The sequence below is a fragment of the Apodemus sylvaticus genome, chromosome 22 (assembly GCF_947179515.1).
Source record: "Apodemus sylvaticus chromosome 22, mApoSyl1.1, whole genome shotgun sequence".
NCBI lineage: Eukaryota > Metazoa > Chordata > Mammalia > Rodentia > Muridae > Apodemus > Apodemus sylvaticus.
The window spans coordinates 32,460,588-32,477,536 of NC_067493.1; the positions used below are offsets into that span (position 1 = coordinate 32,460,588).

The following is a 16,949-nucleotide window of genomic DNA, read 5'->3' on the forward strand; positions in this document are numbered from 1 at the left end:
AAGAACAGGATGCCAGGCGCGTATCTGTAACTCCAGGGCTGGGTTGGTGGGAGGCAGGCAGAACTCTAGAACTTGCCACCCAGTCAGTCTAGCTGAATGGCTGAGTTCCAGGTGCACTGAGTTCTCAGTGAGAGAACCACCTCAAAACATAAAGTAGAAGCTGACAGGGGAAGAACATCTGATGCTGACCTGTGGCTCCCACATGCATACATGTTACAACATACACAAGCACACACCTCCACATACACACATGTATGGATACACATGTACACATGTATACCAGCACACACATACCTCCACATACATGCACACATGTACACCAACATACACACATACCTCTACACACAGACACATGCACATATACACATGCACACACATAACCTCAGAGCCAGAGGAAACATACTTTGCTCAGATAATGTCCAAGAGTGCCAGTCATGCATATATATACATACACACATGTACATATACACACATATATACATATATACATACATATACATACATATACACATATATATGACTGCACAGTAGCTGTCTTCAGACATACCAGAGGAGGGCATTGGATCCCATTACAGATGGTTGTGAGGGAATTGAACTCAGGACCTCTGGAAGAGCAGTCACTCCATCTCTCCAGCCCCAAGTTCCAAAGATGTATGTGTATGTGTATGCAGGTGTGTGTGTGGACTGTGTGCACATGAATGCAGTGTACTGGGAGGCCAGACAGAGTCCCGGGAACTGAAGTTACAGGTGGTTATGGGATATTGTGCTGGGATCAGAACTCAGATCCTCTTCAAGAGAAACAAGGACTTTTAACTGCTGATCATTTCTCCAGTTCTATTTTGTTAGGCATCCTCAAGTTCCTCTGTGTGTCTGGGTCCATCTTCAAGGGAGTGTCATGGCTGGAATTATTCTGAAGTACAGAAAGACTTGGGGTGTGTGGGTAGGCAGTGGAATAACCCCCCTCCCCAAGAAACAGAAGACACAGGTGGCAACACAGGATACAGGGATTCTAGGAAGGAGGCCATGGTGGGCCTCAGAACCATGAGATCCTTGGATAAACTGTCATATTTTGTTTCATTTTAGTGTGTGTATGTGTGTGTGTGTGTGTGCATGCATGCAGGTCAGAGGTCATTGTCAGTACCTCCCTCAATTGCTCCCCACTCTATTATTTTGATATTCTGTCTCTCACAGAACCCAGAACTCACTGATTTAACTAGACTGGCCGCAAGCCCTAGAGCTGATCCTGGCTGTGCTGGCTTCCAGGTGTACCCTGGGCTTGGCGATGTTTCACGAGGGCTTAGTGGTTGCAGACTTGGGTTCACACGCTCCCCTAGCACTCGCTCCACTGCCCGAGCCACCTCCCCAACACTGATGAGCCGGGTTTTCAAGTCTATCTGGAGAGGCCCAGAGCCCTCTTTCTCTGTTTTGCTGTCTTGATTGTTTTGGGCCAGGTTTTGGTTGCTGGAAACCATTGACAGCCCGTGAAAGTATCAGATGTCTAAAGGAGATGATTCAAACCATTGGAAAATGTTTTCCAATTTGCAGTTCATTTTTCTGTGGAAATGACGTTGTGTGATCCGGAAGCGGCCAGACTCTCTGTTCTGGTGTCTGTGGGATGGGTTCCAAGGTTGGGCATTGTCCTCAGACTGGCAGTAGATTATTTAGAATAGAATCACATCACTGAGTCCTTTTGGTAACACAAGAGTGGCAATGTAGAACCCATGCTGTATCATGATGAAAGAAAAGGGAGGGGTGCAGATGACAGAGCTCAGCAGGTACAGGGGCTTGTCACACAAGCCCAGAGACCGGAGTTCAATCCTCAGGACCCACATAAAGTTGCTGCCTGACCTCTACAAGCATGTCATAATGCGGGCCCAAGCTGTGAGGAGAAAGCCATTCATTTTGACTGGTGGTTTCAGACAGTTCAATCCATCACGGTGGGGACATGTGGCAGAGAAGTTCCTTTCACACTGTGACCGACCAGGAAGGAGAAATTGACAGGAAGTAAACTGTGATAATAACTCCCACACCCGGTCCTCAGCGACCTACTTCCTCTAGCTAGGTTTCTACAAGCTTTCAAAATAGCGCCACTACCAAGATTTTTGAATTTTAGGATGTAAAATGATGTGTCTTTGTGTGTGTGTGTGTGTGTGCATGAGTGAAGGTACCCTCAGAGGCCAGCAGGGGGCGCTAAATCCTCTGGAGCTGGAGTTTCAGCTCTTCTTTCTTTTTTCTTTTTCTTCCTATGGCATTTAGTGTCTTCTTTGCACCTGAATTGCTGTGAAATTTACTATAGTATCACTTAGTGGAGCCTTCCATAGGTTGTGTGTTTCTTCTGGTGAATTTTCTATACTCTCTGTCTCTTTCATTTTCTTCATTCCCTCCTCTTTTCTTCTCCCCACTTTTTTTCTGTTAGAGTCTTACGTAGCTCAGGATGACCTCGAATTTGATGTGTAGTTGAGAATGACTTTGAACTCCTAATCCTCCTGCCTGTACTTCCCAAGCACTAAGATTACAGGTATGTGCCATCAAACCTGGTCTCTTTGTGTCTTTCTTTTCTCTAGACAGCGTTGCTCTGTGTCTTAGAACTTGCTCTGTAGACCAGGCTAGCCTTGAACTCCCAGAGATCTACCTACCTCTGCCTCCAGAGTCCTGGGATTAAAGCTGTAGGCTGCTGATGGTGAGCTTTTTTTTTTTTTAAGGATTTATTTTTGTTTATATGTATTCTGTGTGTGTGCCACATGTATGTGGTGAAATCCAGAGGGGCGTCAGGTTCCCTGGAGTTGTGAGTTGCTTGATGTGAGTGCCGGGAACCAAACCAGGACCCTCTGGAAAAGCAGTGAGCATGCTCCGCCACTGAGCCATTCCTCACGCCCCTATTACGTGGTTTACAGAAAAGGACACACTGAGAAGCCAGGCCTGGCTCACCTGGAAGCTCTAATGCTCCTGCCTCAGTTTCTCCAGTACCTAGAGTCCAGGTGTGTGCCAGCATGCCTGGCTTACTTCATTTCTAAGAGATCAAAAGTTTTCATCCCATAATTTTACAGATGGTTCATTACTTTAGCTCTTTGAAGATATTAAGTTTGTGGAAGCTCTCTCCATGATGAAGAGTGTGACTCAGTCAGTAGAGTACTTGTCTAGCATCCCTAAAGCCCTGGGTTCGAGCCCAGCATCATACGCCAGGATAAATTTGTAATCCCAGCACTTGGGAGGAAGAGACAGAGGGATCAAAAGTTACAGTCAATCCTTACATACATACCGAGGGTGGGGCCAACCTGGGCTACATGCGACCCTGTCTTTTAAAAAAAAAAATGTTTTCTCCATTTATCTGCTTGGTTCCTCTGTTGTTTTTCCTTGTGATTTATTGCCTGTTGAGTTGGTGCCTTTGCCTTTTTTATTTTCTCTTCAAATAATTTAAGTCTTCGCATTTGTTTGTTGTTTGTTTTCTGTGTGTTTACTTCTGTTTATTGATACCTTGACTTTTGGCACACTGGTGATTTGGGCAAACCAAAAAAAAAAAAAATGGGGAAAGAATGTGCAAATGAATCTAGCTATCTGACCTTGAGGGTACACCGAAGGTCAATAGTTTCTTTCTGAGTCTATGATGTTATACAGATAGTCCAAGCTGGCCTTGAACTCACTGTGTTGTTCAAGATAGCTTCAAACCTGCAATACTAATTAATACTGTGGGCATGTACCGCCACTCTCAGCTACAAAGCCGGATTCTTTTGTTGCTGTTCTTGTTGTTTCCAGTTTTCCAAGACAGGGTTTCTCTCTGTAGCTCTGGTGGTCCTGGAACTCTCTATCTCTGTAGACCAGGCTGGCCTCAAACTCACAGAGATCCACCTGCCTCTGCCTTCTGAGCACTGGGATTAAAGGCATGTGCTGCAAACACTACCACTAGGCAGTGCTTGATTCTTGGTACCAGCAGGGATAGAGACTTGACTATGGTTACCCCCTTACCACTGCTACCGCGCTCCTGCACCGCTACTGTGCTCCTGCACTGCAGCACTGAGACTGCGCTCCTGCACCGCGACCGCCTTACCCTCTGCCGGTCAGTCACCCGGGTCCCCTTACACACTGACCACATGTGTTGCTCCCAAGCTGCCCCCGTCATTAGTGCTGGTCCCGCTGGCTGCAGATTTCCGGCCGGGATCTCCACCTCCAAATTACTCCCATCTGCTCTCTGTCTCTCCCGGATGCCTCAAAACGTCTAGCCCACTGCTTCTCATTTTCTAATGTGGCTGGGGACTTATTTTTAGCTTTACAATTTCTAGGATCTGGTGGTAGGTGGAGGGGATGGGAGCATGTTCCTGCTGGGTATCGCAGCCCAGTCTCCACATTGGTCTGCCCCCTTCCCACCTCTGCAGTCCTTGTACAGCTCTCCGTTCCTCTTACGGCCTGTAGCCAGTCACTGTCCTGATGAGTCAGTCATACATACCCTTGTTCCCTCCCTGGGGGATTCTAGGCAGGTGCTCCACCACTGAGCCACGCCTCCAGCCCCTCCCTGGGGGATTCTAGGCAGGTGCTCCACCACTGAGCCACGCCCCCAGCCCCTCCCTGGGGGATTCTAGGCAGGGGCTCCACCACTGAGCCACGCCCCCAGCCCCTCACTGAGGGATTATAGGCAGGGGCTCCACCACTGAGCCACGCCCCCAGCCCCTCACTGGGGGATTCTAGGCAGGGGCTCTACCACTGAGCCATGCCCCCAGCCCCTCACTGGGGGATTCTAGGCAGGGACTCTACCACTGAGCCACGCCCCCAGCCCCTCCCTGGGGGATTCTAGGCAGATGCTCTCTCTACCACTGAGCCACACCTCTACTCTCTCAATGGGGAGTCTCGTGCTCTGCCACTGAGTTGTGGCCCCAGCCTCCAGGACAGGCCTGGGTTGTTAGGTCCAGCTCTCCTGATACTTCTAGTTGTACAGGGATTTCTGACATGCGTCTGTCTCTAACAGACTTGCTCTGGCCCACGTTATCCTTCTGTGCTAATGCTATTCCTTGATTAACTGCAGTTAATGGATTGATCTTTTTGGTGCTTTCCTGGAGCAGGCGGTGCTCTGTTCCTGTAGCTCCTGGTGCTCCGCAGAAGGTTGGGCCTCTTCTGTAACCAGGTCCTTCTCTGTAGTGATTTAGTGGCATGGTGAGGTTGAGTCTTCTCCACGGAACCCACAGGTCAGTGCCTGAGAGGACACCAGGGCTTAGAGCCTGAAGTGCTTTTTCCTCCCCTCAGTCCCTGACAGAGGGTCTCTGATAGTTCGTCTTGTCAACTTGACAGGCTCTAGAAGTGCCATGGAAACAAAACTATGGCTATGTCTGTGGGGGAGTCTCAGCATTGGATCAACCCAACTGAGACTGTGGGCAGGTCCTTGGGGCAGCAGTTCACACTGCCTTCACAGAGGCGCTTGCAAACAGCTTGTTTCCTCTGGATTATTCAGTCCCTGACCCCAGACCACTGGATGGTGCCGCCCATATTCACAGTGGGTCTTCCCACCTCAATTAAACCTCTCTGAGAAGCTCCCCAGATGCTCCCAGAGATGTGTGTCCTAGGCGATCCTAAAGATTAACCTTTACAGGCCAGACACACACACAGTTCAGTGTTAGCTAAGAGCTCATCTGGGTGTGGTATCACAGGCCTTTAATCTCAGCACTTGGGAGGCAGTGCCAGTAGATCTATGTGAGTTGGAAGGCAGCCTGGTCTGTGCTGCAAGTTCCAGGCCAGCTAAGGACACACAGTGAGACTGTGTCTTGGAGATGTTGTGCAAAGAAGCTAAGAGTCTGAAGGAAAAGGTGTGCAGTAGAGTAAGGGAGAAAGTACCAATTATTAGATATTGGTTTATTGCTGGATGGTGGTGGCGCACACCTTTAATCCCAGCACTCTGGAGACAGAGGCAGGCAGATCTCTATGAGTTCAAAACCAGCCTCATCTACAGAGCAAGTTCCAAGATAGCCAGGGCTACACATAGAAACCCTGTCTCAAAAAACCAAACAAACCAAGAAGAAAGAAAGAAAGGAAAGAAAAAAGGGAAAAGATATTGACTTATTTAGTTATTTATTTAAAAATAAAGGGAGGGAGGAAGAGAGGGAGGAAGGGAGGAGAGAGGGAAGGAGGGAGGGGGAAGGGAGGGGGGGAGAGGCATCTTTCCATGCCTTGCCTTCCTTGGGAAGTTCAAATGGGCTGGTATGTAAGTTGTTACCCATCTCTATTGAAAAGACTGTGGTTCTGGCCTCCCATTTGATTTCCAAAGGGCATTCTGGAAACCCTGCATGGATAGAAAGGGAAACCATTCTGTTTGCCCAGCAGGACATCACTTGCTGAGGAAACAGAATGGCCTACAGGAATGTCTGAAACAAGGGGTCATCGCCTGTAACCTGCTGATGCTTCTGCAAAATCTCACTTGCTTACCTACCCTACCTAGAAGCCTCCCAGGAGCTATCCTAGCTTGAGACTTGCTGGTTTTAGCAAACCCCATGAGCCTCAGGGCTGGTGGGGAAACCATCGCACAAGGTGAAGAATGAACCCTCGGTCAGCACCGGGCCAAACTCTTCTAGAGTCTGACCTTGTGTTTTCTTCTTCTTCTTCTTCTTCTTCTTCTTCTTCTTCTTCTTCTTCTTCTTCTTCTTCTTCTTCTTCTTCTTCTTCTTCTTCTTCTTCTTCTTCTTCTTCTTCTTTTTGGTTTTTGGTTGTTTTTGGTTTTTTCGAGACAGGGTTTCTCTGTATAGTCCTGGCTATCCTGGAATTCACTCTGTAGACCAGGCTGGCCTCGAACTCAGAAATCCACCTGCCTCTGCCTCCCAAGTGCTGGGATTAAAGGCATGCGCCACCACTGCCTAGCCTGTGTTTTATTCTTCTTATACAGTTAAGCATAGAAAACTCAGGGAAAAGGTTACCATGTAACAATTATCACCACAAAGCTTTAGGCTTAGCTCCAGAGAAACTCCCTAGCAGAGAAGCAAAGCCCTTGACCTTTACAATAAGAATGAGTTCTATAGGCAGATGAGCAGAGCTCGGGGCTTGGGGTCTAGAGAGGAAGGAGCAGTCCTAAGCACTAGGACACATTCTATTGGTAGACAGTGCAAACCTCTTTCATAAGGATGGGTTCTAATCACTGGAGATGAGGCTGAGGATCAGGGGGAGGCTGGCTCCTGACAGAATAGCTAAGGGTTGCCGGGTTGTTTGACCATTCTGGCATTCCAGGTGACCCGCTCTCTTGATTGACAGGTTTCTCCTATGCTTCCTCGAAACTGTGTTCTTTGCGCTCGCGGTATCGCTCTTCCATTCTCATCGATGTCCGAGCGCTTATTCTAGAAAGAGCCCCACAATAGGCTCCAGTCCAGGCCTGATGATGACAGTCAATATCGATTGTCAAGTTGACAGAATCTAAAATCAACTAGGAGACGTCATCTTTGAGTAGGTTTCCAGATTGGGTTCATTGAAGTGGGAAGACCCAATGGGCGGCACCATCCCCTAGGCTGGGGTCCTGGACTGCATACAAAGGAGACAGAGAGCTAAGCACCAGCACGCTTCTCTCTGCTTCCTGACTGTAGATACAATGTAACCAGCTGCCTCAGGTTTTACCCGCCATGATGGGTTGGACTCTCAGACTCTGATCCCAAATGGACTTTCCCTCCTTCCCTTCCCTAAGTTGCTTCTGTTGGGAATTTTATCTTGACAGTGGCCCCCCCTTTCCCATAGCATGCGCTTCTACACTGCCTCTGGGCCCTCTGGAAGCAGCCAAAGCTAACACAACTGTTGCTGTCCCCACAGGCACTGGTGCCATCACACCGTGACGAGGACAGTGTCCTGCCAGGTGCAGAACGGCTCCGAGACAGTGGTCCAGCGAGTCTACCAGAGCTGCCGGTGGCCTGGGCCCTGTGCCAACCTCGTGAGGTAAAGGCACCCAGGGTGCCCGGTTCTGCCTTGCCTTTCTGTTCCCTCGCATGGTGTGACCCAAGGGGTTCAGGGGTTGGCTGCCTTCATGCTTGGAAGGGAGAGTTGGGCACAGATTCTATGAACAGGGAGTGTGGCGTACATGGCGCTACGAGAGGGACATGCTCCTACCTGCAACAGTGTCACTGTTTGGGATTATTGCCGATGCTTGGGGGAGGGGACAGAGGAGATGGAGAGGGATGGTGAGGCTAGCGAGGAAATAAATTAAATTATGGGCTTGGAAACCTAGCTTTTAGAGCTGCCCCTTAACTGCCACGCCCACTCATGGCCACACCCTATTTCGACACCCCATTTGAGGGCACATTCCACAGCCAGTCTCCTCATAGCCTCACCCTCCTACAGTCACTCTTCCCCACAGCCACACTCTCCCACAGTGGTGCTACCACAGCCACCACCTCCAACAGCCACGCCCTCCTGTGGCTCTGGACTCTCACTGACACACCCTCCCAAAACACGCCCCTTCAAAAAAACCACACCCCCACACAGCCCCATCCCTCAAGCATGCCCATTCCCAGTTATCCTTACCCTCTCACAGCTCGCTAGCTCCACCTTCTCACAGCCCTGCCTTCGTAGAGATTTCCCTTGATGTCTCTCATTGGCTGGGATTCGTCCAGCAAGCCTCCGTTTTCCCTACCTTAAAATGGAGGGGACAGAATACTGCCTCGGATATTGCAGGAGGAGGAGATGAGGCTACAAGATGGAAGTCCCGCAGGAACCTGACTTCCAATCAACTCTGAGGCGGAGGCTTTTGATAAATGGCGAAAGGCTTAGGAGCCAACTCCAGGGACTCGCTACCCCCCTTCCCCCCCCCCCCCCGCCCCCGTTGCTCCTGGTGCGGTTCAGGCCCGAGCAAGCTGTGTGTCTGCATTCCTCACCCTGAGGTTAGGGAAGCGAATGCTCGCAGGACCCCCACCCCATCCCGAGCTGACTCCAGCCTAGTCTTTCACTTAGAATCCCACTAGCTCAGCCTGGCCACGTTTCAACCGCAGCATTTACATAGCAGCGTTCAGGTTTCCGTATTTCTTGTCTGTTTCGCCTCCCCATTTTTCTGAAGTTGTGTGGGGCCCAATTTTGATTCTCCCCATCCTTTGAAGCATTCCTGGGCGCCTTGATTTGTGTTGGCATAGAACCATGGTGGAGAAAACAGAATACAGAAGGCACTTCGATGACCTTGGGATCAGTTGCAAATTGCTTTCCTTGGTCCGCCATTGCTTTCTGCATGGTAGTAATGTCACTTCAATCTCGATCCTGGGTCTGCCCTGGACAGCAAGGGGCTGGAGACCTGGCTCAGTGCTTGCCTGGAATACATAGGATCCTGATTTCCATCCCAGCACTGCACAAACTAGGCATAGTGGAACATGCTTAGAATCTCAGTGTTCAGAGGTGGAAGCAGGGGGATCAGAAGTTCAAGGTTCTCCTCTGACACATTCAGGGCTAACCTTTGCTACATGAAACCCTGTGTCCAAAATTAAAATAAAAAAGGGTGGGGGGGGGGAAGAAGAGAAACAGAGAGAAAGACAGATAGACAGACAGAAAAAGAGACAGAAATAAAGAGACAAAGATAGAATGCTCTGGGGAAGGTTGGTTGGGTGCCTGTAATCCCAGCACTCAAGGGCTAGGGCGGGGAGACTGAACTTCAGGCCAACCTGGGCTACACTTCAAGATACTGTCCCAAAGAAAAAGATATTAAACTGAGTTTGGGAGGTGGATCAGTTGGTAAAGAGCTTGCTGTATAAACAGGAGGCCTGAGTTCCATCCCCAAAACCCCTGTAAAAAAGCTAGGCACAGCGGCGCAGGCTGGTGAGCCCAGCACCGGGCAGGCTGAGCAAGCTGGACCCGGCTGCCCTCTGGCCATCTGGAGGCACAGCGCCAGATGACTGTGAGTTACCTGGGGGTGGCAGTGCGTACATTTTGGGGGGACATGACAGGTATGAGGGCAGAGATGACACTGAGCAGGGGGGAACTCAGAGCAAGAATTTGACATTTTGCTGTGGGTGGAACCAGAATAGGGCCTGACTGGGGACATGGCTCAGTCATAAAGCGCTTGTACCTGAGTTCCATCCCCGGAACCCCGGTTAGACACGGGTTGGTGGTGTACACGCATAACCCCAGCTTGGAAGGGGCAAGACATTTGGATCCCCGAGGCTGGCTGGTTAGCCAGCCTGGAGGAATTTGGCAGGCAGGTGAAAGACCTTGTCTCCAGAACAAAACCAACAGGGATGACTGACCGGGCTTCCGCACACATCCATGCATGAGATATTGGTGCACCCAGCTGCTGCCCTGCTAATTAAAGTCCAAGTCTACCATTGACCGGATAGCCTTCTGAGCTCGGCGCAATACGGAGGGCCCCCTTCACTGGCCGGGTTTCCTTATCGCCAACCTTGTCTGGGGAGTTCAACTCCCCCCCCCCCCCCCCGCCATGCCTTTATCTGCAGAACTGGTAGCTTTAGTTAGATTACAGGTTCAACTGCCTCTCTCCAGATAAGAACCCATTCAGCTAGATTCACCTGAGAAATGCTTCCCCAAGCTAATGAGGCATTTTGGTACCTAAAGCCTTCAGCCAACGACCTGTGCCCATCCTGCATGTTTCTATCCCCAGTCTCCCAAAACTATATAAGCCCTGATCACCCCAAGTAAGGTTGATCTGCCTCCCTGTCCCTGGCCTCAGTGGGTCATCCTCCCCCAACCCCACCACCACCACTGAGAGAGAGAGAGAGAGAGAGAGAGAGAGAGAGAGAGAGAGAGAGAGAGAGAGAGAGATGCAATAAGTACAAATTTAAAACAAGCAAGAAGGAGAGATCTATCTGAACACCAACCTCCACCCTCCCCTGCTCCCTGACAACAGGCTCAATGAAGGGGCCCAGCTGCCTTTGGCCCCTGAACTGTGAGCCCAGACCAACCCTTCCTCCCTTGTGGGTCAAGTGCTATGACCCAGCACTAAGAAAGACCTGGAGGCAGAAAGGACCATCTGGGCATCCTTGCTCAGTGCCTCAGTTTCCTAGTTGGGACAGGGGGGTGACCCCTATTCCTTGTCTTGCTTTGGAGTGGGGAATAGGCTTAGCTTGCATGTGTCCCCTGCAGCCAGTGTCAGGTGGTATTGGACGCTACCCTCCGGTGCCCCACCCTCCGGTGCCCCACCCTCCGGTGCCCCACCCTCCGGTGCCCCCAGGCCTCTCTCAGTCCACTATTGGCAGTGGTGGGCTGGGCTCAGGAGGTCTGCCAGACTCCGGGAGTCACAAGGGCACTGGGCGGGGGCGGCGGGGGGGCGTCGGCGGGGGTGGGGTAGCTTTGCTTCACCAGCCTCTTCTGCCCTTGGCGGGCTCCTCAGCTCCTCTGAGGTCTTTGATGGCATTCCAGCCGACCTTTTCCAGATGTGCTGAGTGGAGGCTGTGGAGGAACTCTCCAGGGCTGCATCTGCCCCCTCACTCTGCCTCTGCCAGACGATCCCCTGCTGGCCGGCCTCCTGCTTTGGTGGGGTTGCCTGCTGCTTAGGGGGCAGACGCCTGCCAGGCTAAACCGAGCTCTGATTTAAATACTTTAAGATGTGGGATTGCCTTCCTGTCCCTCCTCTTCCTCCTCCCCCGCTGCATTCTATCCCCCTCTTTCTCCTTCCCTCCTCTCTTCTCCCCCTCTTCCCCTTCTCCTTCTTCTTCTTCACCCTGACTGTGGAAGCTCAGAGGCTCTCTTGTCCAGGCGATGGTCCCCACCTCCGTGGACCCGAGCTGCAAAGGAAGCAGCTGTCTGCTGGGTCTGTGGTCTTTTCCCTGTTGTTCTTGGTGTGTATGTGTGTATGTGTGTAGGCACGTGTGTATATGCACACAGAGTCCACAGGTCTACCTCAGGTCGCACCAGAGTCACCATTTTGTTTTTTGAGGCACGATCTCTCATGTAGCCTGGCACTTGTCAATTTGGTAGGGCTAGCTGGATAGCAGGCCCAGGTATCCACCTGTGTCCACACCCAACAGTTAAATTTACTACTACTACTACTACTACCACTACTACTACTATTACTACTACTGCGTGTGCAAATGTCCAGGCCAGAGGACAGCATTAAGGAACTAATTCTCGCCTTCCGCATTTGGATGGGCTCAGGAATTGAAGCCAGGTCTCCAGGCCTGTGTGGCAAGCCCTTCACACACTGAGCCATCTTGCTGGCCCATGGTCAGCATTTTCACATGGGTCCTGGGAATCAGGTTCTGGTCCTAATTGTTTCAAGCACTTTACCCACTGAGTTCCCTCTCTCTCTCTCTCTCTCTCTCTCTCTCTCTCTCTCTCTGTGTGTGTGTGTGTGTGTGTGTCTCTCTCTCTCTTCTGTCTCTCTGTCTCTCTGTCTCTGTCTCTCTGCCTCTCTCTCTTCTGTCTCTGTCTCTCTGTCCCTTTCTGTCTCTCTTCTGTCTCTGTCTCTCTGCCTCTCTCTCTTTTGTCTCTGTCTCTCTTTCTCTCTCTGTCTCTCTTCTGTCTCTGTCTCTCTGTCTCTCTCACTGTGTCTCTCTCCCTGCCTCTCTCTCTCCAGCCCCCACCTGATTTCATTGTTGTTTTTGAGACAGCTCTTACTTAGAAGCCTAGGCTGATGTCAAACTCACAATTCTCTTGCCTAAGTTGGCTGAGGCTACCCCTTTTCATCTGACACCGGGGAAAGCCAGAGACCAGAGACCCCCCCAGCCCCTCCCAGCACCCCCCAGCACCCCCCTACTGCAGTGGACCTCCCCCTCCCTCCCTGCTGGTCCTCCCCCTCCCTCCCTGTGGTCCTCTGCTCTTCACCAGGAGGTAATCTCCTTCCCTCTGAGCAGCGCCTGTTTCCTGGTTAGACTTTGCTGCCCCCTAGCCTGCTCCTCTTCCCTGTGCTCTCTGATGAGGAATCAGAGGACCAGACAAGCAGGGGGCCTGGAAAGGCGAACTGGCCAGTGTGAGAGGGAGGCACAACTCTTTAGACGAGGACTTAGGGCTCCTATTAAGAGATCTCATATTGCTGCAGGGAGATGCCCTTTTGAAGGCCTCTGCTCGTCCATGTCCAGTAATTGGGAATCTCACCCCTGATGGGATCTCTAACTGGACCTGAGCTAGGCTGGCGGCCATTAGGCCCCAGCATTCCCCTGCCTCGACATACCATACCACAGTGCTGAGATTAGGGGTCCAGGCAGCCAGGCCCGGGCTTTGTACTTGGATGCTGGGGATTTGAACTCAGGTCTTCATGCTTGCACAGCAAGGACTCTTATTCACTGAGCCATCGCCTAAGACTCCAGCAAAGAGCTTTGATACATCGCTTGGCAGACATGAGCACACTCACTGGTCCCATTGGGGGCTTGAGTCTGTCAAATGTATGTCACTTTGAGCCTCATTCTCTTCTGAGTGTCAGGTTTTTTGTTAAGTGAGGACATTTGTCCCCGCCAGGTCCCTCTTTCTCAGTCAGCAGTCCTGACTCCCTTCCATCCCTTTCCTTCCTTTCTGTCTGGGCTCAGGCGGAGATCTCTCTTGAAAGCACAACTTGGGGCAGGTCTTCTCCCAGGGAGAAGTTCTCGCCACCAATCACCTGTGTTTGCTCTCTGGGACCTACGTGGCAGAAGGAGAGAACCGACTCCCGCAGGTTGTCCTGTGACCTGCGCACACTGTGGTGTGTACACACACCCAGACACACAGAAAATGAACAAAGCTGGGACAGAGATAGCTTCCTCACATGGCCTGGTACTGGCTGCTCACCCACACATCCGCCTTGTCAGCGTTTGTCCAGTGTGCTGAATAGTTTTATGTCAACTCGACTGGAGCTCTAGTCATCTAAGAGGCAGGAACCTCAGCTAAGAAAATGTCTCCATAAGACCCAGATGGAAGGTATTTTCTCGATTAGTGATTGCTGGAAGAAGGCCCAGCCCATGGTGAGAGGTATCACCCCTGGGCTGGTGGTCCTGGGTTCTATAAGAAAGCAGGCTGAGAAAACCACAGAGAGCAAGTCAGTCAGCAGCACCCCTTCATGGCCTGGGCATCAGCTCCCGCCTCTAGGTTCCTGTTCTGTTTGAGTTCCTGTCCTGACTTCCTTCAGCAATGGATGAGGATATGAAAGTGTAAGCCAGCCGGGCAGTGGTGGCACACGCCTTTAATCCCAGCACTTGGGAGGCAGAGGCAGGTGAATTTCTGAGTTCAGGCCAGCCTGGTCTACAGAGTGAGTTCTAGGACAGCCATGGCTACACAGAGAAACCCTGTCTCAAAAATAAATAAATAAACAAACAAATAAACAAAGAAAGAAGGAAGGAAGGAAGGAAAGAAAGAAAGAAAGAAAGAAAGAAAGAAAGAAAGAAAGAAAGAAAGAAAGAAAGAAAGAAAGAAAATGTAAGCCAAATAAACCCTTTCCTCCCCATCTCACTTTTGGTAAAGGTGTTTTATCACAGCAATAGTAAGGCCAAGCCAGACAGCCAGAGTCTTACTACGTGGCCCTAGTTGGCCTATAACTTGCCACACAGACCAGACTGGCTTTGAATTCTCAGAGATCCGCTTGCTTCTGCCTCCTGAGAGGTTCCAGCCAGACTCTGTAAAGTCTTACAGACTCTGTAAAGACAGCTGCCTCCTGAGAGCCTGGGGCTAAAGGTGTACACTCCAACGCCGGGCTCCCTGTTCAAGATATCGATCTCTTTGTCCGCACAAAACAGGCTGTTGGGAATTTTTTGCTGATGGTATTGACACCTTACAACCAAGTTCTCTTACAAGAGGTGTAGGAGGGGAAGAGGGGGGAGCTTGTCGGCTCTGCCCAGGGGACAGAGGTGCTTCACCCGAGGGAACTCTTGAGTTTCACTGTGAAGGATCCTTGAGAAGTAAGAATGGTGTTTAGGGAGAGGAGCTTTTGTGTACACGACCAGGTTTGACGGGGATGGGGGGGGGGGGCGATGAAGCACCCCTAGGTTCCGTCTTCGGCGGGTAGGTAGCTCACAAATTCATACTGAAGCCCTCTGGATATCCTGGAGACTTAAATTGCCCGTCAAATTTAGCCTTGCTCGGCCAGGCTGGTGAAACAGCGCCACCCACTGGTGGAGACTTTGCTTGTCGTTGCCGTAGGCTAGGAGCTTCACAGAGTCAGAAGGCCACCAGCCAGGGGAGTGGCACAGAGAGGGCCAAAAGGTAGCGGTACTGGAGGATCAAGCTCTCCCCCCTGCAGTCCGGGGGGGGGGGGGCTGAAATCAGCAGCCTCAGGCAGCTTCTGGAAGGAATAGTCTGGCACCGGATGGCCAGAGCAGAATAGCTGGGTCCTGGACCGAATTCTTTGGCTCAGTCCACGGGCATCCAGTATGCGCGCTGTCCAAGTTGCTAGCACAGCTTTCTGCCTCAGTTTCAACATGTGCAAGCCTGGAATGATCATGGCCTCTATCTCTTGACATACTCTACATATAAACCCCTCAATTCACCGAATTAGGGCCAGCAAGACGGCTCGGCAGGGAGACGTGCTTGCTTCCCAGCCTGAGGACCGGAGTTTGATTCCTGGGATACATTAGGAGGAAGGAGAGAGCAGATCTCCCCCCCCCCCCACGTTGTCCCTCCATGAATCTCTCCACGTGTATTGTGGCACATGCTCAGTGCTATCCACACAATAATAATGAAGTATTTTTAAAATACTCTGTTTAGGGGTAATAATTATTTTTGTGTACATGCACACATGCACTTAATGCTGTTCACATTTTTAAAAATTTAAAGGTTTTTTAAAATTGTTTTAAATGAAGTATCTGATGTACGTCTGAGCGTGAGTATGTGCACATTAGGTAAGCCTGAGGTATTGGATCCCCAGAGTGGGAGATACAGGCAGTTGTGAGCTGGCCCATTGTGGGTGTTTGGAATTAAACTCAGGTCTTCTGGAAGAGCCGTACATACTTTTGACGATCGAAGGATCTCTCCGGTCTCTGAGAACATGCTTATTTTATTTTGCATGTGAGGGTGTTTTGCTTGCATGTATGTATGTGTACCATGTACATGTAACACCTCAGAGTTCAGAAGAGGGAATCTACGTCCTGGAACTGTCCGTCCAGATGGTTGTGAGCAGGGTGCTGGGAACCGGATCTGGGCCCTCTGCAAGAACAGCCAGTGCTCTTAACCACTGAGCCACCTCTCCAGCCCTCTGGTCACCTGTTTTTGAGGCAGGTCCTCTTACTGGCTTGGAACTCAGCGAGTGGGCTAGACAGGCTGGCCGGCGAACCTCAGGGGCTCTCCTCTCTCCACCTGCACCGGGCTGGAATTACAAGTCAGTGCCACCAAACCGGGCAGTGGTGGCACACACCTTTAATCCCAACACTTGGGAGGCAGAAGCAGGCAGATTTCTGAATTCGAGGCTAGCCTGGTCTAACAGAGTGAGTTCCTGGACAGCCAGGGCTATACAGAGAAACCCTGCCTCAAATACAAACAAACAAACAAAAGGAAAAAAACCCAACAAAACCAAGTCCGTGCCACCACACCTGACATTTTTACATGGCTGCTGGGGATCAGAACTTGGAATTTCATGCTTGACCAGCAAGTGTGTCACTAGCTAAGCCACCCCTCAGCCCTGGGTTAGGCTTCTGACCAGTGCTGTCATTTAAAATGCGGACTGCAGTACCTCTCAGGGGCCAGAGGCTGGGAGAGAGAGACGCAGTGTGTAGAGGGAGCCGCCCCACCCCACGCAGAGCAGGGATGTGGAGCTAAGCAGTGGAGCCCCTCTGGCTTGTGGAATGCTCACGGGGCACGTCTTGGAGGGGACGTTCAAGAAGCCCCCCAAGTAGAGCCCTCTTCCTGAAATCCAATTTTAGAAATGGCTGTGATTTGTGAGTTTTCCTGTCAACAGGGTGGCTCCAGATGCTGCCGCCAATTAACTCGTCATTTCTCCATTTGCCCATTAAATCACCCCATGCCAGTGGATTTAAATGTTTGTGAAGCCAAGCAGTGCTCTGTGGAAGGGGGACTGGGGCAGATATGTTAAGGCAGAAAGCTGGAGTAACACACACAAGTACGGACTTGGCGATCTTTGGCCATACAGATTTTGTTTTGTTTGT

At 50.9% G+C, this 16,949-nt stretch overlaps 1 protein-coding gene across 2 annotated transcripts in view; it reads left to right on the forward strand.

Moving 5' to 3' along the window:
* Positions 1-16,949, forward strand: part of Col26a1 (collagen type XXVI alpha 1 chain) — a 143,321-nt gene that overhangs the window by 26,422 nt on the left and 99,950 nt on the right. For both annotated transcript variants that reach the window (XM_052168716.1, XM_052168717.1), the window contains exon 2: positions 7,768-7,890. In XM_052168716.1, coding sequence (XP_052024676.1) covers positions 7,768-7,890 — 123 coding nt within the window. The remainder of the gene's footprint in view (positions 1-7,767; positions 7,891-16,949) is intronic.